This window comes from Vicugna pacos, chromosome 30 (assembly GCF_048564905.1).
Source record: "Vicugna pacos chromosome 30, VicPac4, whole genome shotgun sequence".
NCBI lineage: Eukaryota > Metazoa > Chordata > Mammalia > Artiodactyla > Camelidae > Vicugna > Vicugna pacos.
In genome coordinates, this window is record NC_133016.1 from 33,114,821 (window position 1) to 33,137,084 (window position 22,264).

General features: G+C 34.1%; 1 protein-coding gene across 1 annotated transcript; it reads left to right on the forward strand.

Moving 5' to 3' along the window:
* The first annotated feature begins 273 nt into the window (after nt 1-273).
* LOC140690388 (heat shock transcription factor, Y-linked-like) lies at nt 274-1,910 on the forward strand. The gene is made up of 2 exons (XM_072952091.1): nt 274-801; nt 1,268-1,910. Exons 1-2 carry the CDS (start codon nt 289-291, stop codon nt 1,631-1,633), a joined length of 879 nt encoding a protein of 292 aa, XP_072808192.1. The 5' UTR covers nt 274-288; the 3' UTR covers nt 1,634-1,910.
* Nucleotides 1,911-22,264: the final 20,354 nt, after the last annotated feature.

Sequence of the window (22,264 nt, forward strand, 5' to 3'; positions counted from 1 at the left end):
ACTAAATTATTTATAAAAATGTGTTGGGATAATATTTGCAGATCACACTGTAAAGAAATCATCCTATATGTTTCATTTTAACTGGATGAATGACAAGTAAACACTGGCTGAATGTTACACTTGAGTTGCTGGGATACCAGTCGTTTTGTGATGTCACAGCTTCTCAAGTTGAGAACCATTGTGAAGGCCTAGCAGTTTATCTGTTCAGGCCTGCCAAAGCAGCATTTGAAGCTGCAGTGCTCAAAATCATGCAGATTAGAAATGTAGCTGTAGAAAAAGTTATTTGAGATGGCACATATTTCTTCAGAAATTCAAGATATGTCTCATAAAGATGGACCAACTGGCTCAGGAGACTCCGGTAGATCTCTATTGTGTGATCAAACATTCTCTGAGGACTTGGACTTGAGTTCTATGATTGAAGAAAATGCTTTTCAGAATTTGTCTGAAGAATCCTTGATAAAAAGACCATGCTACACACATTGTGTCTCTGAACCAGATGAAGATAATGATTTTGGTTCTCTGACATTTCCAAGAAAGCTCTGGAAAATGTCTGGGAGTGACCAATTTAAATCCATCTGGTGGGGTGATAATGGATCTTCCATAGTGATTGATGAAGTTGTCTTGAAGAAGGAAGTTTTGGAAAAAAAGGCCCCTTTCAGAATATTTGAAACTGGAAGTATGAAAAGTTTACTTAGACCCATTAACTTTTATGGGTTTAGGAAAGTGCGGCAGAAATTTCAAAGATCTGCTTGTCTAGTTGACTTTCTAGCAGAAGAAAAAGAAGCCTCTGTTTCAAGCAAGGTATACACAAATTTTAGTTACGAATTGGTAACTTATGTATAAAATTTTATTTTGTACATCAATCTATGGTAATATAAATGTAAAGCTAGATTTTGAAAATTGTATAAAACTATTAAGGCTAAAATACTTTACTCTAAAAAATGAGGACAGTGCCTTAATTATTCAAGATTATGAGAAACTTTGCTTACAACTATGAATCTTTCCAGAAATTCATATAAAGGTATTAAAGCTGCTTTTCAAAAGTGGCATTCACCATTACTGTAAATGCTAACATTTAAATTTGATGACTATAATAATTAAATGTGTATTTTCCAAATAAGGAACTTCAAAATATTGTTAGCAATGTTCATATTTTGATGATATTATCCTTGTATAGTAAACGTGGAATCAGGTTTTATACGTTAGGCTTATTGTAGTCTTGTATTTTGGTATAAATATTACTAAAATGTTTCTCCTTTGTTTATAGCTGCACTTTTATCATAATCCAAATTTTAAACGAGGCTGTCCCCAGGTTTTAGTGAGAATAAAAAGAAGAGTTGGGATTAAAAATTCCTCTCTGGTATCTTCATTGCCTGAAGACTTCAAAGAGCAGCACTTTAAAGAAGGGTATAATGTGGATAATAATAATTCTGAATTTGTGGCTGACACTATTGAAGAAAGTGCATTTTTACCTTCTGCAAATTTAAACATGCCTCTAATGAGAAAGCCCTCTACTAGCCACATAATTGGTGATACAACTACCCCGATCAGAGGTGATTTTTCTCCTCCATCATCAATGTCAGACCAACAGAACAAATTGCAGTGGATCAACGAGCTATTTTCAATCAGTTGACCACTGTCCATGGGCACTCTCAAAGCAGTTACAATGAAATAAATGGCCGTGTTGTGAACTCCATTTGAAGTAGAATTTCTACTTCTCAGTAGAGTATCTTATCTCCCAAACAGAGCAATTATTTTGGACTGATGTTGGAGCCTTCTACTTTTCCAAATACATATCAGAACATATCTGCAAATGAAGGTCATTTTCCTAAACTTCAACCAGGGTGCAACCCACGCTTTCCAGTGCCAGTGATAGCTGATACATCAGCTACTTCCCTTTCAAGGCCAACTCATCAGCCATCTTCAGTTTATGAACGTCATCCTAATAACAACTGATCTACCAGAGAACTACCAGATTATGCAGGGAACAAAGATTATAACTGATGTTGGCAAATGTCGACAACTATCTGCTATTTTCTTATTTGAACATTAAACATAGATGTGTACCTGTATTTTCCTTAGTATTTTTTAAAAGAATTAAGAATTAAATGGGAGACTAACTTGCCATTCAAAGAAAAAAAGAGATATTTGTTTGATATGATCTTAGATGGAACAGTATGGGAGTAAATTTAAATATTTTCATGTAAGGAAAAAGAAAAAATGGAAGAATTTGGAAAAATAATAAAACATGGAGAGAGGGAAAAGTACCAAGTGGTTTCTGGTTCATCCTGGAAAGTATTAAATGTGTTAAGTTAGGATAGTTTGGAACAGGAGATACATTCAGGAACCGGCCCAGGGATCATGGTCTCTGTTATGTCATCCCTGGAATCAAAAAGGTCACATGATGTATTCTCAGATGGCACATTCAGCATGTGGTAGAATTTAAGAAGTAATTTATCTATGGTCTTCTTTGTGCTGTTCTCAAAGCATTCCAATTGGTGCTTTCATTTCCTGCCCTCAAGAGTCTACACTATATTTTCTAGTTATTAATTTATGTTGCTTTTATGTTCCAGCCAAAGAAGGTTACATCCTCAGGGTGAAACTTAATGCCTTTCCAAATCTAATCACACAAAATTAACTCAACTTAGCTTAGTCATTACTTTATAAATCTGGCATCTGACTACCTTGACATACCTTTATGTTTCAGTGTATCTGGATATATATCCAGGCAAATGCTTCTCAACCATGTTAGCTCAAACCTCAACAGTTTTACTCCAGCTCATACTTGGACGTTGGGTGTCCTCATTTTACCTACTTAGACTATCCTCCTCTCAGCACAGAAACCACCTCCTCCAGATGTTTTCTGTCTATCCCACTTTCCTTGTCTATCTTGGATACCACCACAGTAAGCACAGCACATGCCACAGTATGCATTTTAGTATTTAGTGATTGAAAAATACATGTTGACTTTAAGCAATATCTACTTTCCTGAAACAACAAAACTCTTGGTTTTCAAACTATTTCGTTATGGTCTTTACACCACAAACTAGCTCTTTTCATAGTGCAAGGACTAGTCACTCAAGACAGTAATTGGAGGTAGGTACAGAAGACTATGTATTATTTTCTTCTCAAGTCATACCTCCATAGGCATAAATCATTCCTTTCTCATTTGTGGGATATATTCCTGTCTCTTCATCACCCACCCATCCCAAAAAATTTGATTCTCTTCCCCATACCAATAACTATATTGCCTTCTAATTAATTTACTTCTTAGAATCAGAGCTTTTCCAGAAGAGACACTGCCATTGCAAACATTTAATGTAGGTTTATATACCCCACATAACTTGTGCCCCTTCTAACCTTCACACAGGAAATTTCTAAGATGTACTATTCCCTTGGATGGGGTGGTGGTATTCAGTAATCAAATTGCAATCTAAAATGTGTGGACTAGAAGGAGGTGAGGGTGATAGAATTAAAAATTTGTCCAAGTGCAAGAATACCAAATTTCTGCAGATATTAAGAAATATAAAATATTCATGGAAGTCTTTGACTATTTCCCATTAATTTAAAATAAAAAGCGAAGCATTTTCAGAATGTGAAATGCCCTGAATTGCTGGAAAATTGTAGGCTAGGTCAGGGACCCTAAGGCTTCTGCTTACAATGATGCAGCCAGTGTCAGCTGATAAGACTGGAATGGTAAAATTGAGTCCTGAAAATTTGTCACCTGTTGTGAAGAAAGTCTTTGATATTGTGGAGAATGGGCAAATGGGCCAGGGTTAACTCTAGCAACATCTCACCAAAATGACCTATACCAAGAGAAGAAAAGAGACCACTTGCAGCTGGAGAACTGTGTCTGGACAGCTGTGGTTCTTCCTACAACAGAAACATCAAGCTTTTAAGTTTGTCAGCTGAAATCTGATGGTGGCTATGTTGTTGCTTACATTAGCAGTCTGGGGTTCAGATGGGCTGGTTCAGCAGCTAGTTTCCAGCTTGCTTATCAGACAGTGGGTCTTACCGTGATCATCTTAACAAGATTCTATACTGGTAAGTCAAAAGCTACAGTTTACTTTCAAAATTAGGAATCGTAAAGAAGAATATTCTTTGTTTGTCCATCTGTAGTTTTCTACCTGGGAAAAACTAGACTTTTGACCAAAGTACAAAAGTTGGCTGGTGCATTGAAATCTATTCTCTGAGCTCTGCCCACTGAATTCTTCCCACAAAATACTACAAGTCTCTCTACAACTGTGTGTGTGTGTGAAGATGGATTGTTAAGCAGTAACTAAGTTTGTCTTAGTTGAGTCATCAGTGAATTATTCCTCTGCATCTGTTAGAATCTCTCTGAATTAAGAGTTTCATTGAGCCACCAGATTTTCTTCTGATCAGGGAGAGGTAGATTATATTTCTCCCAGTATAATAATTGTTACCTGCTCATTGAATCCCAAGCTGATGTTAGGGCCATGCCTCTAAACCCTTGAATGGGACTGAGGCATACACATTCTCCAGTCCCCAGAGCCCAGCACAGGACTGTATCACCTTTTTAATTTAAGCTTATGTCTAAGTTTTTCTCTTTTAATTCTCACTGTTGACACAACATATTTTGGCTTGGAACACACGTTGACTAATTTGTAGGGTCTGAACCACTGAATTATTCCCATTCACCTAGAAATTGCAATAACTTTTCTTCCCTTGGACTACCTGAAATAGAGTGAGCATAGTCATCATTTTGAAATCAGTCCCCAGTCCTAATAATGCAGAAGCTTTACACTACTTTGCCCAGCACTTGAGCAAGAATGTTGTGGATCTCAGGGATTACCCTCACATTCCATAATGCAGCCATGAGAAAACACAACATTGTTATCCATAATCAAGTGTTTGTCAGTATTGCATTCCCATTGCAAAACAGTTAAGAATTGTAGGAGTTCTGAGATTTAACCATGCTTAGATTTTTAGCAACCTAGCATGTTCATTTCTTACAGATGCTGTCGGGGAGATGAGACCATCGGTCAGAGACAGTGAACTTTATCACTCACAGCAAGAGCAGCCAGTTTTAAATTTGAATCCATTCCCTAATCTTAGATGAATACACAGATTGAAATTTTGATGCCTACAGAAGCAGTGGGCTGTTAAGATGAAGAATGTTTAAGGCATGGCAAAACTCTTATTTTATTACTATCTTTATGTATAACTTATTAGAATCACTTATTTATTAGTATCTTTACCTAGGATAAGTATATCATAACTCAAGTTTACTTGCTGCAAATACAATCATGAGAAATGACATGGGAAAAACGACCTTTGAGTTTCCATTTCTCCTGCTTTTATTGAGATATAATTGGCATAAAACATTGTGTAAGTTTAGGTGCACAGGATAGCGATTTGATATACACCTATCATGTAATATATATCATAGCAAATTTAGGGAGAATTCATTACTTCATTTAGATAAAATTTTAAAGAAATACAATTTGTATCTGGTTGTGATGAGAAATCTTATTGTCTAATCTCTTAACAACATTCATATAGAACATAAAGCAGTATTACTTGTAATTTTGAAGTTAATATGGGGCATCCCTAGAACACGATTATTTTAAGGCTGGAGGTTTGTAGCATTTGAGTGAATTAAACAAATCCTCCTTTTCCAACCCCTGCCTTTGTAAATTACAAATCTATTTTCATTTACTATAAGCATGTTTGTTTGTTTTTGAAGTGTACTTTAATCTATAACTCTGCGTTAGTTTCTCCTACACAACATACTGTTCACTATTTTTAATACATTTCAAACTGTTCTCCAGAATATATCTAGTTATGATATGTTGCTATTTAAAGATATTTCATAGTTATTGACTATTCCCCATAGAGTATATTTCTTGTCCGTGATTCATTTAATTTGCAACTGGAAAAATTTCTCTCTTAATTTTCCTCAAATTTGTCTTTTCCTTACCCCATTTCCCTCCTTCTTGTGAACAACCTGTTTCTTTCTATATGTATATCTCATTTTCTATGTTGTTAAGCTCATTTGTTTAAAATTTCAAATGTGAATAAAATCATTCAGCAATTGTCATTCCCTTTCTGACTTATTTCAGTTAGCATATTACACTCTTGGTCTACCCATTTGTTGCAAAAGACAAAAACTTGATCTATTTAGACTTGAATAATAACCCATTGTATTTTTATGTGAGTGTGTATACATATACATATATATATATATATATATATACACTGCATATATATATAGTTTCTGTGTGTATGTATATATATATAAATATAGGTAAATCTGTAGTTAAATGGGTAGATATATATTTTATAAACACATATCTTCTTTATCCATCATCTTTTGAGCAATTAATTTGCTTGTATATCCTGTCTATTGTGAATAATGCTGCAGTGAATATGTGGTTGAATTTATCTCTTCTAATTAGTGTCTTTATTTTCTTGGAATTAGTATCCAGATATGGAAATGTAGAATTATATTTCATTTTTATTTTTAAATAAATTTCCATGTTGTTTTCCACAGTGGCTGCACATATTTCCATTCACTCCAGCAGTGCATCAGGGTTGTTTTTCTTACATCCTCACCAAGACTTATGTTTGTTAACTTTTTGATAATAGTCATTCTGTCAGGCGTGACATAAAATCTCATTGTGTTTTGGACTTGCATTTTTCTGATGGTCAGTGATGTTGATCGGTTTCATGTGCCTGTTGGTTACCTTTCCCCCACTGTATATTCATTTTTGTAATGGGCTAAATGACCATAAGTGTCTGATTTTATTTTCAGGCATTCTTTGTGTTCTAATATTCTGCTTGTTCTGTGTCACTACTGTATTCTTTTTATTACTGTAGCTTTGTATTATAGTTTAAAATGAGGGACAGTGATATATCCTCTTTGTTCTTTGTCAAAGTTGTTTTGTTTTCAGTCTGTTTGTATTCTTTTCTTTCTTTTTTTTTAGTGATTTCAATTCTTTTGTCTTTACATGCAAATTTTTGAATGATTTATTGTAAGTGTCTGAAAATGCCCTTGGTATTTTGATAGGCACTGAATTTAATTTGTGCATTTTCTTGGCTTATGCTGTCATTTAAAAAATATATTTTTCCTCATCTATGAACACAATTTATCCTTTCATCTGTTTGCATTATCTTCAATTTCTGTTATAAATATTTTATACTTTTCTGAATACAGGTCTTTTACCTCCTTGGTTGGATATATTTTTTGATTTTTTTTGTAATGCAACTGTAAATGAGACAGTTCCCTCACTTTCTGTATAATTTAGCTTCTTGTTAGTGTGTAGAAATGCAAGATTTCTCTATGTTAATTTTACATTTGGAAATTTTACCAAATGCATTGATAAGCCCTAGTAGTATTGTGGCACCATTTATCGGATTTCTGTTTAAATTATGTCATCTGCAAGCAGATACTTTTACTCCTTTTCTTAATTAGCTATATTTTACTTACTTTTATTTTGGATAACTATGGCTAGAATTTCCAATACTATAACTAATAAAAGTGGTAAGAGTGAGCATTCTTCTCTTCTTCCTGCTCTTATTGGAGATGCTTTAAGCTTTTAATCAGTGAGTGTCATGTTAGCTGAGTTCTTGTGATATAAGACCTTAACTGTGTTGAGTTATGTTTCCTCATGCTCACTTTGAGGAGGAATATATTCATAAATAGATACTCAAATTGTCAATATATTTTTTGACTCTATTGAGGTGCCCATATAAATTTTATTCTTCAGGTTGTTAGTGTGGTGTATCATACTGAAAAATTTGTGGGCATTGAATCAATTTTGCATCCCTGGAATAAAATGGACTTAATCATAATGTATAATCCTCTTAATGTATTGTTTGATTTGCTGATAATTTAGTGATGATTTTTGCATCTATGCTTATCAGTAGTATGTAACCTGTAATTTTTTGAGGTATTTGTTCCAGTTTTAGTAGTAGTGTGATACAGAAATTTGGGGTTGGAAGCCTCCATTCCTCTCGAAAATTTTGGAATATGCTGAGAAGTATAGGTGATAGCTCTTCTTTAAATGTTTGGCAGAAATCACCTGTGAAGCTGTCTAGGCCTGGAATTTTGTTTCTTGGGAGATTTTGTTTAATTACTGATTCAATTTCATTAGTGATAATCTGTTCATATTTTCTTTCTCATTCCATTCTGGAGATTAGTTCTTTCATAGAAATTGTCCATTTCTTCTAGGGTTTCCATTTTGTTAGCATATTATTTGTTGTAACTTCATATGATGCTTTGTATTTCTTTGATATAAGCTGTAACTTCTCATTTATTTCTGAGCTTATTAATCTGTACTCCCTTTTTTGTTCATGTGTCTGGTTAAAGTTTATCAACATTATTTACCTTTGAAAAGCCATTATTTATTTTGATTAAATGTTTCTGTCTTTAATCTTTATTTTATTAAATTATGTTCTGACCTTTCAGCTGTCTTTCCTTCTACTAACAAAACTGTTTATTATTTTCCTACAAATTTTGTTTTAAAGAATATGTTGTAAGTGAGACATTTTTCTTATTTGAATAACTGGGATTATATTGCTATAAGCATCCCTATTAATACTGCTTTTTTTATACCCCATGGATTTTGTTTTCATTGTCACTTTTCTTTATATATTTTTTCTTTGATTTATACAGCAATCCAGTTGTTGTTAATATTGTATGATTTATCCTCTACACTTTACAATTTTTCTCAGGTTTTTTCTTTTAGTAAATTTCTTTTCTTACATAATTCATGTTTCTTCACAAAACAAGGAGAAAAAATAATAAAATTTATACAAAAATTTGAAAGATCCAAATTTTCTAAAATTATATTTAAAATGAGCAAAGCTGTGGGTATTATCCTCCTTGAATTTATAATGTACTACAAAGCTACAGTAATAAATGCATCAATATATGGCACTTTAAAAACACATAGATCAATGGAACAAAATAAAGAGTCCTAAAATAAACCCACACACATATGGTCAATTAGTCTACAATGAAGAATGCAAGAGTACACAATGGAAAAAAGTTATTCTCTTCAATAAGTAGATCTGGGAAAGCTGTACAATACATGTAAAAGGAAGATGTAAGAGCACTTCCTTCCATAGTATACAACATAAGATAAAAATAGATTGATTTCCTAAATGTAAAGCCTGAAACTATACAATTTCTGACAAAGAACAGGAGCAGAAATGACTTTGAGATAAATCATGGCAATGCTTATTTTTGATCTGTCTCCAAATAAAAAAAAAAGAAAGGTAACAATTACAGTTTTTAGGTTACTAAGGAAAAAATATTGTATTATGCGTTACAGGGATTCTAATTCTTGTATAAGTGTGAAGTGCAAAACCTTTTGCAGAGCAAAGAAATCTTCAACAAGAGATATGATAACAGACAGAATAGAAGGAAAAATTTCAGAGAATGAAACCAACAAGATGTTAATATCCATAATATATATATGTCAAAATAGACTCAATATTTAAAAAAACAAAACACCAACTTGAAAACAATTGAAATATCTTCATGGAAAATTTTCAAAATGAGACTTGTGGATGATTTTCATGCTCAAATATAGAAACATAACATTGCTATTCATTAAGAAACATAAATCAAAACCTGAATGGAATATAATCTCACAGCAACCAAAATGGCTATTAATAAAATGTCTACAAATGACAAACTTCAATAAGAATTTTGAGAAGAGGTAAACTATGTACACTCTTGGTGGAAATATAAATTGATGCATCCACTATTATAAACGTGTGGACAATGCTCAGAAAATGAGAAATAGAAGCATTATATGTTGCAGCAATTCCAGTTTTTGGTATAAATCTGAAAAAAATGAAAACATTTACTTAAAGTATATATTACCCCAATGTTCTTTACATCATCATTTATAGTAGCCAAGGATAGAAGCACAACTCAACTGCCCATTAACAGATTATTGGCTGAAGTAGATGTGAGATATAGATAACATAATAAATTCTTAGTCATTGTCATATTAAAAAATAAAATTCTGCCGTTTGGAACAATGTGACTGGACCCCGAGAGTGTTGCACATAGGAAAATAAGCCATACGGAGAAAAACACTCTACGTTGTCACTTAAATGAGGAAAAAAGATATAAGAAAAATAATCAAAATAAAGGAACAGGATGACTTATATATGTGTAGTGTACCAAGTAGTGGTTTCCTGTGGGGACAGAGCAGAAGGATGGAGAAGACAGATATGTGCAAGCTACTAGTAATAAATTAGATAACCAACAGGGCTATATTTACAGCACAGAGAAATATTTTAATAATTTAACTGATTTTAAAGGGATTATAGGGTTATATTACAGTAAAATGTGCATGTAGGTGGGAAACACGTTAAAAAAAAACCAGGGAAATCAAAATATTTTGTAGTACTATGATATTAAGGTAACTGATTTATTCACTTTCTATACTGTTTTCATAATGTCCTTGGTAGAATTTAAGGTTTTAATTGAAAAAGTATACACTTTTAAATGTGACATAAGTTTAAACAATTTTTGTCTCTCCCCTTATATCTACAGTCAATAAAAAGTACACATCACAACAAAAATAAATACAACACAAAAGAATACTCTGGAATGCATGTGAATAGGTAGTTTGGTGGACTAAAACACACAAAAGAGGCTAAACTGTGGGAAGAGCAGATCTGGTGTATGCAACCAAGGCCCCCTGACTAGGATATATGAGTCCTCAATTTCAGAGAACCTAGTAGAAACAGGGTCTCAGCGGTTCACACAGCTTCGGCCTCCAACTACACCAGTACTCATGGTCACATGTAACTAGGAGGGAGCGACAATGGAGACAGAAATTCCATCCTTCAGACACTCAGACATTAATGAAACTGTCCCTACACCCCATTCACAGTGGTGGAGACAAGATACATTGCAACACTGGACATAGGAAAGGCACTTGCCTGATTCTAAATACCCACCTGTTTTACACCTTTCCTCAATGTGTACACTGAGTCTCATGGGATATCAGATAAAAGGAAGGGTTCACCGGCCCAGTGACAAGAGTGGCATTAACTACCCGAGAAGTCTAAGAAGTGACAATGAAACCACATCTTTTATCCAGACAGTAGCGACTGGAAAGTGCCATTTTGAAATACTATCAGAGGTAGCTCAGGTAAGTAAAACCAAAATTTGTGCAATTTTGCAAACTACCAGAAAATAAAAGCAAGGACTCCAACTACCAATCTGTTATATAGTATCATCAGAGAAATAATTTATCAAGATCATTACCAATCACACTAACTTTATAGGGCACGCGCACACACAGATACACAGACACAGACACCGACACAGACACACACGCACACGCACCTGCGCACACACACACACAAACACACGCACAATGTCAACCATGCAGCAAACAAACTTAAAGTCATGGTATATTGCCATATAACTAATAGAGAATCCATATAGGTGTCATTCAGAAACTCAATACAAAAAACAAAACTATGAAAGCAGTTTAGTGAGCTCAGGAATAAATGAAATGATGATAAGGAATACAGTGCCAAAGAGACTGAAACTATAAAATTACTAAAAATTATTGGAGGCAAGGAGAACTTAATAAATAAGATGAAGAATGCAACAGGAAGCATTGGATGAAGACTGTCTTTGTGGAAGAGGGATAAGCAAACTCACCAAAACAAAACTAGAAATGATAGGAGAGGGCAGAGATACAAGATAATAAAAAGTGAGGAAATTCAACAGTAGCCATCAGACTTCCTCTGGAAGCGCACATTAGAGAGGAATCCTGGAGGGAGTAAAAATTTAGAAGGCAGCTGATGGTTTATTTAAAGAAATAATAGTTGATAACTTCCAGAACATGTGTAAGGAACTGATATAAAATTCCGTGAGCCAACGAAACCCAATAACTTTAAGACAAAGGGACCTCCTTCAAGATATGTCATATGCAAATTGGCAAGTCAATGACAGAGTAATATTTTAAAGGCAGCCAAAAATAGTTATGATAATCTACAAAGGAACCCCCATTAGGTTATCAGCAGATTTCTGAGCAGAAAACATAGTCCACGGGTAAATAAAATTACATTTCAAACTACTGAAATAAGAAATCACTCACCCAATAATACTTACACAGTTATCACTTAGATATAAAGTGAAAATAAAGGCTTTACCAGACAAACAAACATGAATGTGATGAGAAAAACAAAACCGAGACACCTTAAAAGAGGTGCAGAATAGAAGTCTTCCAAGAAATATAAAATGGCAAAAATGGGCAAAACATTGACCAAAATGCTAAGGAGAGACCATGAGAAATTTGCATCTGTTTCTTTCGGTATGTTTTTAAATGCTACTGTACCATATGTTTTAAAGAGAGAAAAATAGGAAATCAGGGACAATAAATATAGATAATTCAAACTGGTAACATGTTCACAACAGCAAAAGAAATAATATGAAACAGTAATTATAGAAGGTAAAGAGTAAAAACAAAACAATATTAAAGGAAGATTCTATCAGCAGAAAACAGGACTAAATTATACATCAGATATTTTATTTTCATTGAAGTACTGTAGATGTACTATATTGTGTAGTTTCAGATGTACAGCATAGCTTTTCTAATCATTTTGTAGATTATATTGCATTATGAATTACGACAATAATTTTAACCTACAATTATTTTAAACTATTGTGTATAACTCCATAATCTATACAGATTTTCCTTGTTGCTTTTCTCCTTTATGAATACTACTTTCTATCTGTCAATATTCAACCATTAAAAACTCTTTCCCTTCCACTATGGTAAACATATATTATTTCACGTATCTTTGAGTCTGCTTAAGTCTTGTCTAACTAATCTCTTTACCTCTCCAACATGTCTCTATCTACCTATCTATCTGTCTATCTCTCTACCAATCTATCATGTATTATCCTTCTATCTATCTATCTATCTATCTATCTATCTATCTATCTATCTATCTATCTCTCTCTCTCTCTCTCTCTCTCTCTCTATCTCTCTATCTACCTATCTATCATTTATTATCCTTCTTTCTATCTATCTGTCATCTATCAATAGACAGCTATAGGTAGATGTACACAGATATTTGTTATTCTTTAGATTCCACATATAAATTATATTATATACTTTTGTCTTTGTCTAAGTTACATCACTAAGCACATTATTTACCAAGTCCATTCAGGATGCTGAAATAGCAATGTGTTATACATTTTCATGGCTGAGTATTATTCCATTGCATATTTATAGAAACATCATATCTTCTTAAGTCCATAGTCTACTGTGGACTCTTGGATTTCTTCCTTGTCTTGCATATTATAAACAGTGCTGTCATGAACATTGGTTCTTCTCAATTTAGTTATTTTTCCCCAGATTTTTCCTAGGAGAGGTATTACTGGGTCATATGGTAGTTAAATTTTTAGATTTTAAACAAACCTGAATAATATTTTCCAAAGAAGTTGTACCAATTTACATTTCTACTAAAGGTATACAAGAGATTTCTTACCTACACATCGTCTCCAACACTATTTGTAGACTTTTTGATAATAGCCGTTTGTCCAGTGTGAAGTGATATCACATTGTGGTTTTGATTTGCAATTACCTAATAATTAGTAATGTTGAGCAATTTTATCACTTGCCTGTTATGCATCTGCATGTTTTCTTTGGGAAAAAATTAACTCAGGTATTATGCTCTTGTTTTTGATTGGGTTTTTGTTTTTCACCTTGAGTTGTGTAACTTAAATCCATGTTACATCTATTAACATACATCTATTAACCCCTGGTCACTTGCATTGTTTGCAAATATGTTCTCCAATTACACAATCTTTTCATTTCATTGATTGTGTACTGAGCTGTACCGAAAGTTTCAAGTTTATTTACGTCCCACTTGTTTATTTTTGCTTTTATTTCTTTTGCCTTAGGAGAATGATATAAGAAAATAATCCTATGATATATATACAAAAGTTTATCACCTATATTCCCTTCTAGCAGTTTTATACTATCAGGTCTTACATTTAGGTCCTTAATAAACTTGGAGTTTATTTTTGTATATGATGTCAGGAAATTCTCTCATTTCACTGTTTTACATGTAGATGTCCAGCTTTCCAACACCATCCATTGCCGTGACTGTCTTTTTTCCATTGTGTACTCTTGCTTTTTTTTAATCATAGGTTCATTGCTCATGGCTGTGTGGAATTATTTCTAGGTTCTCTGTTTTTATTGATTATATCTCTGTGCCAATGCCATACTGTTTTTTTTTACTGTAGGTGTGTAGTAGAGTAAGGTATCTGGGAGGTTTATACCTCCAGATTTATTGTTTTTTCTCAAGATCATTTTGGCAATTTTTAATGGTTTCATGTAAAATTTAGAGTTATTTATTTTCTCATTCTGTGGAAAATACTACAGCTTTGTAACAGGAATTGCACTAAATCTGTAGGTTTCTTTGTGTAGTACGGCCATGTTAACAATATGAACTCTTTCAATTCAAGAGCACAAGACATCTTTCCATTTCTTTGAATCATTTTTAATTTCTTTGTCAATGTTTTATAATTTTCAGTGTTTAGAACTTTCACATATGTGGTTACATTTATTCGAGGATTTTCGGGGGTATGGGGTTTTAAATATTATTGCTTTCAACGTCCATTTTATGGTATCTCATGATTAATGTGTAGAAATGCAAGAGACTTCTTTACATTAATTTTGTACCCTGCTCCCTTGATGAAATTATTTATTGTGTATAATAGTCAGTGTGGAGCCCCTAGGACTCTCTATGAAGATTGTTATGCCATCAGTACTGGTGACAATTTTGCCTCTTTCTTTCCATTTTGCATTTCTTTTTCTTCTTTTTCTTTTCCTTTTCCTTTCTTCTATTACTATTGAACAGAATTGGTGAGAGTAGGAATCCTTGTCTTGTTCCCATATTCACCCAGAATTCTTTCACCCTTTCCCCTGAGTATTATAAATTGTCATAAATGACCTTTAGTATGTTGAGAGGTGATCCCATTTTACTTACTTTCATGAGAATTCTGATGATGAATGTATGTTCAATTTTGTCAAATGCTTATACTTTGTGTATTGACATGGTCTTGTGAGTTTTGTCCTTCCTTTATTAGATAAGTGTCATGCTGATTAACTTGTGTATGTTAAACCATCCTTGAGACTCTGGAAGGAATCCAACTGATCATCGTGTATAAACCTTTCTAAGTATTGCTGGATTCATTTGTTGATGTTTTTCTAGGATTTTTGAATTGATATCATCATTCATCAAGGATATTGCGTTTTCATTTTCATTTTTTTTTTGGTAGTGTCTTTGACTGATTTTGTTATCAGGGTAATGGTGGCCTCATGGAATAACTTTGGGAATTTTCCTTCCTCCTTCATTTCTTAAAATATTTGGGGGGAAAAATTATTAGTGAAGGCATCCAGGCATTTTGTTCAAGGGGTGTTTATAAAATTATACAATTTATTTAACTTATACTGATTGCTCTTTTAATGTTCTCAGTTTTCTCTTTATTCAGTGTTGGCGGGATGTACGTTTCTAGAAATTTGTCCATTTCTTTTAGATCGTCCAGTTTGTTGTCAAGTAACCGCTCGTTGTGCTTTCATAATCTTTTTTTGTATTTCTGAAATATCAGATATTATTTCTACTCTTTCATTTCTTATTTTGTTTGGGTCCACTCTCTGTTTCTTGATAAGCCTGGCTAAATACTTACCTGTTTTTTAATATTTTTTAAAAAATTATATGGGTTGATTTTATGATTTGTAATTTATTTTTCAACTATTATTTTATTTTTTTTCAACATAAGCATTACAGATTTCTCATTCTACTGCCTTTGGGTTTTGTTTGTTCTTATTTCTTGTTATTTTGGGCAGTATGCTTCATCCTTTCTATGATGTTTTTCTAGTTCCTTGTAGAAGTTTTGATTTGTTCTCAACTTCCCTCTTAGATTTGTCTTTGCTGCATCCCGTATGTTTTATGAAGCTGTGTTTTCATTTTAATTTGTCTCCAGGTATGATTTTATTACCGCTTTGATTTCATCATTGACCTTGTTTTATTGTATTTCTTTAAAGGATGTGGTTTGACTTCTTGATAGTGCTTTTTCTATTTTTCTTTCTAGAGTTGATACACAGTTTCTTACTTTTGTGTATGGAAAAATACTTGCTGAAATCTAAATTTGCTTAAAGTTCCTGAGGCAATTTTTATGACATAATATGTGGTTAATTCCTTAGATAACATCCTGTGAACACTTGAAATGTTTATGTGTTCTAATTTTCTGATGCAGTGTCCAATAGATCAGTTAGGTTCAAATGATCTTATATGCTATGAAGATCTCTGTTTCCTTACAGATATTCATTCTGGATTATCTGGCTATCAGAATAGTTAGGTGTTAAACTCATCTATTATTATTGTTTTATAATGAATTAAATCTTTCATGTCTAGTAAAATTTCATTTTATACTTTGGATCTGTGGTTTTGGGTCCATATATAATTTAATGAGTGTAACACCCTATTTTTTATTGATCAGTTTTTATTTATATAGTCTCATATTTGTTTCATTTTGGCCCCTATTTAAAAACGTGTTTTGTATGAGTTGAGCATTGCAATCTGCACTCTCTTGTCATTTTCATGGAATATATTTTCCATTTATTTCCAGACTATATTTATCTTCCACCATAAAGTGAGACTTTTCGGTTTGGAGGCAAAGATGGTGGAGAAGAAAGATGCTCGTAGCTCACCCTTTTAATCAAATGCACCAAGACTCATATACACAGACCCACCCAGCTAACCAGAGAACCTCCAGAACTCTGACAGATCATTCAATAGTTAAGATGCAAAAAATCTGGTAGGAGAAAAGGAGGAAAGAAAGAAGAAAAGACAAAACAGAGTGGGGCAGTTCCCAAAGTGAGGGAGCAGCAAAGAAGGGCTGGTGCTCATTCACTGTGTCTCCCCTCTCAAACTGAGTGATTGGCAGGACAGAGGGGGAGCCTCCAAGTCTTGTACATGTACATAGTATAAGTTGACTGACAGAACTAAGTAAAACAGGCACAGAGGATCCCTGTGACACTCAGCCAAAGATGCAGCCCAGAAGCTGAGGGCAGGGCCTTGTTGCCCGAGCTGGGTGGTAGATGGGAATGGCTGCACTGTGGTGGCCTGGGGGAATGTAGTTGGCTTTGTGTCATGGCTGTGGGTGCACAGGGCAGAACAATGTGGGCCCTCCATAAAACAACAGGGCAAATGTGCCCTGTGGATGAAAGGGTGCATTCCCCATCTCTGAAAATCCACAAAAGTTTCTTGGTGAAGATAGCTGGGGCTCAGACACAGCCACCATACCTTCTGGTGCTTTACAACCATGTGGCAGAGGGTGTAAAACCTGCATCTACACCTAAGGAATTAGCAGCCTCAAGGGCCAGACCGAGACTTGTCTACAGCCTGAGGCACATATTATACTACTGTCTGGTTCCTCAGAGAACTTGTCTGCCAAGACAAACAAGGAGCTGGATTTTGGCCCAGACCAGGTACAGGGCTGTTCCTCAGTCTTCCCTCAGCCCACTTCTGGTGTGCAAACCTTAGGCAGAGCATAAAGTGGCACAGAGCAGCAGAGTGATCAGCAACCTGAGGGGGAGGATGACCCCTCAAATTTTGGGCTGGAATACAGCCCCTGACCATTGGGCTGGGAGAGGTCGTGATGCCCAATCCTGCCTGGTCAGTCTGCAACATCTGACTGCAGCATCGGGCATGGCAGTGACAAGCCAGCCCAGAGTAGAGAGAGCTTCATCAGACCCAGTGTTGGGTGTAGGATCGATCTGCTTGATGACCTGCCCTGGGAGCAGAACAGATGAGGGCTCCAATGGAGGGCCTCTGGAAACAACAACCTGAGATTCCAAATCAGGATGAATAAAGAAAGAATTCACATTAAATGTACATAGTATCCAGGAGGACACTGACCACCCCCTTGTATTAATCTGTTTTTACCAGTTCCATTTTCTATTACACTCTTAATTTTTATTTCTTATTGAATTATATATACCCCAATTTTAATCCCTTTGAAATTTTTTAAATTTATTTATTATTATTATTTTTCAAACCTCTGCTTCAAATTCGTTTTCTATTATTCATTTTACAATGCCTTCAAAACTTTATTTAGCCCTTCTTTAAAATTCTTTATCTTTCTCTCTCTTTTATCTCTTTTCTAAGTTGTATAACAACATAGGCTTTAGGTAGTTAAACTCCTTTAGGACCACAGTAGATAACTGATACACCAAAAACCACAGTGCCAGAGAGGTAGTAGAAATTTGAAGAAGCATAGAAACAATTCCCTATTAAAAGAACAAGAGAAATCACCTGAAAGAATGATCAGTGAAATAGACATCGATATCCAACTTGATCAAGATTTCAAAAACGGAGTGACCAAATACTGAAGGTAATAAAAGAGATAGTGTTTACAGATATAAAATATGTCAAAAATGAAATGGAAGATTTAATAAAGTGCCGAGTAGAATAGGTAAACATGTTGACTGAGATGAGGAATGATTTAAAGGTGTAGCAAAGCTGACTAGATAATGCAGAGGAATGAATTAGTGACTTAGAAGACACGACAATAGAAAGCACCCAATCAGAAGAGCTACAAGAGAAACAATGAGAAACAATTGAAAAAAGCTCAAGAGACCTATGAGATAATAGAAAGCATGCCAATCTTGGCAAGATAGAAGTCCAAGAAGGGGAAGAAAGATCAAAGGGGATTGCAAAGTTTTTCTAGATATCATGACTGAGAACTTCCAAAACTTAAAGAAGGAATCAGATATCCAAATACAGGAAGCCCAGTGTGTCCCAAACATGAAGAACACAAATACACCTGCACTAAGACATATAATTAAGGTGGCCAGAGTCAAAGATAAAGAAATGATCCAAAAGGCAACAAGAGAATGGTAAAGTGTGAGGTATAAGGGAATCCCCATAAAGCTATTAGCTGATTTTTCTACACAAATACTACAGGCCAGAATGGAGTGGCAAGACATATTCAAAGTCCTGAATGAAAAAATTAAATACTGTAAGATACTTTCACCAGCAATGCAATTCTTTTTGGTAGAAGTAGAAATAAAGGACTTCACAGATAAGAAAAATCTTCAAGAGTTTAGCAACACTAGACCCATGCTAAAATAATTATTGAAAAGTCTTCTCTAAAAAGAAAAGCAGCAGGATGCAACAGAAATGTGATACTCACAGCTGGAAAGGTGATAATTCATGAATGACAAATAAAATAAACACAAAATTTTAAAAGAAGTCATACAAATCATTGAGAGTGGAAGAGGGAGGCAGGGAAATACAGAATTTTTTTTTTTTTGGTCTTTCATTTTAAATTTTTTGTTCTCAGATAGGATAGGTTTGAGATAATCTAACTATCCATTTAATAAAAGCAGTTATGGTAATGGTCTAATGGACTTCTAAAAAAGGGTAACAAGAAAACAAAAACTTATTTGGGAGTCACTAAAACTAAATAAATTTCATGATAATACAAAGGAAAATGACCAAACCATAAAAGGAAGATGAAAGGAATAAAGAGGAAATAACAAATCAACTGTAAAGATAAGGTCAAAGTGGCAGTAAACACAAGCCTATCATCAATTATTTTAAAAGTTAATGGACTAAATGCTCCAGTCGAAAGTCATAGAGTGGCAGGCTGTATAATAAAGCAAGAACCTTCAATATGTTGCATACAAGAGACCTACTTCAGAGAGTAGGACAGATATAGATTGAGAATGAAAGGATGGAAAGGGTATTCCATACAATTGGAAAAGCCAAAAAACAGTTGTTGCATTACTGATTTCAGACAAAATAGTCTTTAAAACAAAGGTCATAAAGAAAGATAAAGAAGGACATTTTATAATGATTGAAGGAGTGATACAGTATGAGAATAGCCCACTCGTTAATACATACGCACCAAATAGAGGAGCACCTAAGTACATAAAATAATTACTAACAGATATAAAGTGGGATTCATATTTGGAGATTTGAAAAATGCATTAACATCACTGAACAAATCATCGAGATAGAAAATAAATTAGGCAACAGAAAAATTAAACAATACAATAGAAATATTACACTTGGTGGATATTTTCAAAGCATTGCAACCCCCCCAAATCAGGATATATATATGCTTTTCAAGTGCACGTGGAATATTTTCCAGGATTCATGGTGTACTTGGGCACAAAAGAAATCTCAGCAATTTTAAGAAGATAAAAATTACCTCAAGCATCTTTACTGAACACAATACCATGAAGCTAGAAATCAACAACAGAGAAAAAAGGAGAACAAAGGAAAACATGGAGATAAAACATTATGTTATTAAAAAACCAATGGGTCAATGAAGAAATCAATGCTGAAATGACAAATTACCTTGAGACAAAAGAAAATGAAAGCAAAACCACACAAAATTTATGGGACACAGCAAAAGCAGTGCTGAGAGGGGAGTTAATACTGATACAGGCCTTCCTCAAGAAAGAAGAACAACCACAAATAAACAATTTAACCCTCCAGCAGAATGAAGTAGAAAAACAAGACCAAAAAGGCAGTGGAAGGAAAGAAATCATCAATAATGGGGAGGAAATAAATAAAATAGATATTAAAAAGACCATAGGAAAAAAGTCAACCAATCCAAAAGCTGGTTTTTCCAAAAAGTAAGTTAAATCAACAGACCTCTGGCCAAACTCAAAAAGAAGAAAAGAGAGAGAGCACAAATTAGCAAAATGAGAAAGGAAAATGGAGAAATTACAACAAAAAAATAGAAAAACAGAATATCATACGAGAATATTATGAAGAGTATATGGAATAAAACAGTATAACCTAGAAAAGATGGACAAGTTTCTGGAAACATACTGTCCACCAAGAATGAATCAAGACGAAACTGACCCCTTTAACAAATAGAGCACTAGAAATGAAATCAAAATAGCAACATAAAACCTCCCTACAAATAACAGTCCAGGACTGGACAGATTCACATCGGAATTCTACCAAACAAACAAAGAAAAACACATACCAGTCCTTCTGAAACTCTTCCAGAAGTTTGAAAATGAAGGAATACTCCCAAAGACATTCTATGAAGCCACAATCACCCTGATACCACAACCAGGCAAAGACACTACCAAATAAGAGGATTATAGGCCAATAACATTGATGAACACAGATGCAAATATCCTCACCAAAAGAGTAGCAAATAGAATCCAACAACACAGAAGAAAGATTATATATCACGACAAAGAGGGGATCAAACTAGGGACACAGGGGTGGTTCAACTTATGCAAATCAATCAATGTAATACAGCACATCAACAAGAGGAAGGGCCAAAACCACATGATCATCTCAATACATGCAGGAAAAACATTTGAAAAATTCAACACCCACATATGATAAAAATTCTGACCAAATTGGGCATAGAAGGAATATATCTCAGCAAACAAACCTGCAGCCAGCATAGTACTCAAAGGTGAGAGAGTCAAATTCTTCCTACTAAAATCTGGGACAGTAAAAGGATGCACACCATCATGACTCCTACTCAAGATAGTCTTGGAAGTCCAAGCCACAGCAATCAAACAAGAGAGAGAAGTAAAAGGGATGAAAATTTGAAAGGAAGAGATAAAAGTCTAACTATATGCAGATTATATGTTACTATTTATAGAAAACCATACAAGATCCAGAATGAAATTACTACAGCTGATCAAAGAATTCAGCAAGGTAGCAGGTTACAAGATTAAGGTTCAAATATCTGTGGCATTTCTTTATGCTAATGATTCAGATAATACTATAGAGCTATAGTCAACATGACAACACTGTATTGGTAGATAAACATACATATAGGCCAATGGCACAGTATAAAGAGCCTAGAAATGATCCCAAAAACGTTTGGTCAATTAATCTTAGACAAAGGAGGCAAGAAATTACAATGGAAAAGAGATAGTCTCTTCAGCAACTGGTGTTTGGAGAACTGGACAGCAGCATATAATTCAATGAAGCTAGAACACTCCCAATGAAGCCAGAACACCATGCACAAAAATAAACTCAGAATGGATCAAATACTTAAACATAAGACAAGACACAATAAACCACAAAGAGGAAAATATAGGGAAAATATTATCTGATATAAGTCTCGAAAATTTTCTCGTAGAATAAATAAAACCAAGAATAAACAAATGAGACCTAATGAAACATACAAGCTTCTGCACAGTAAAGAAACCGGAAGTAAAACAAAAAGTCAACCTACGGAATGGGAAAAAAA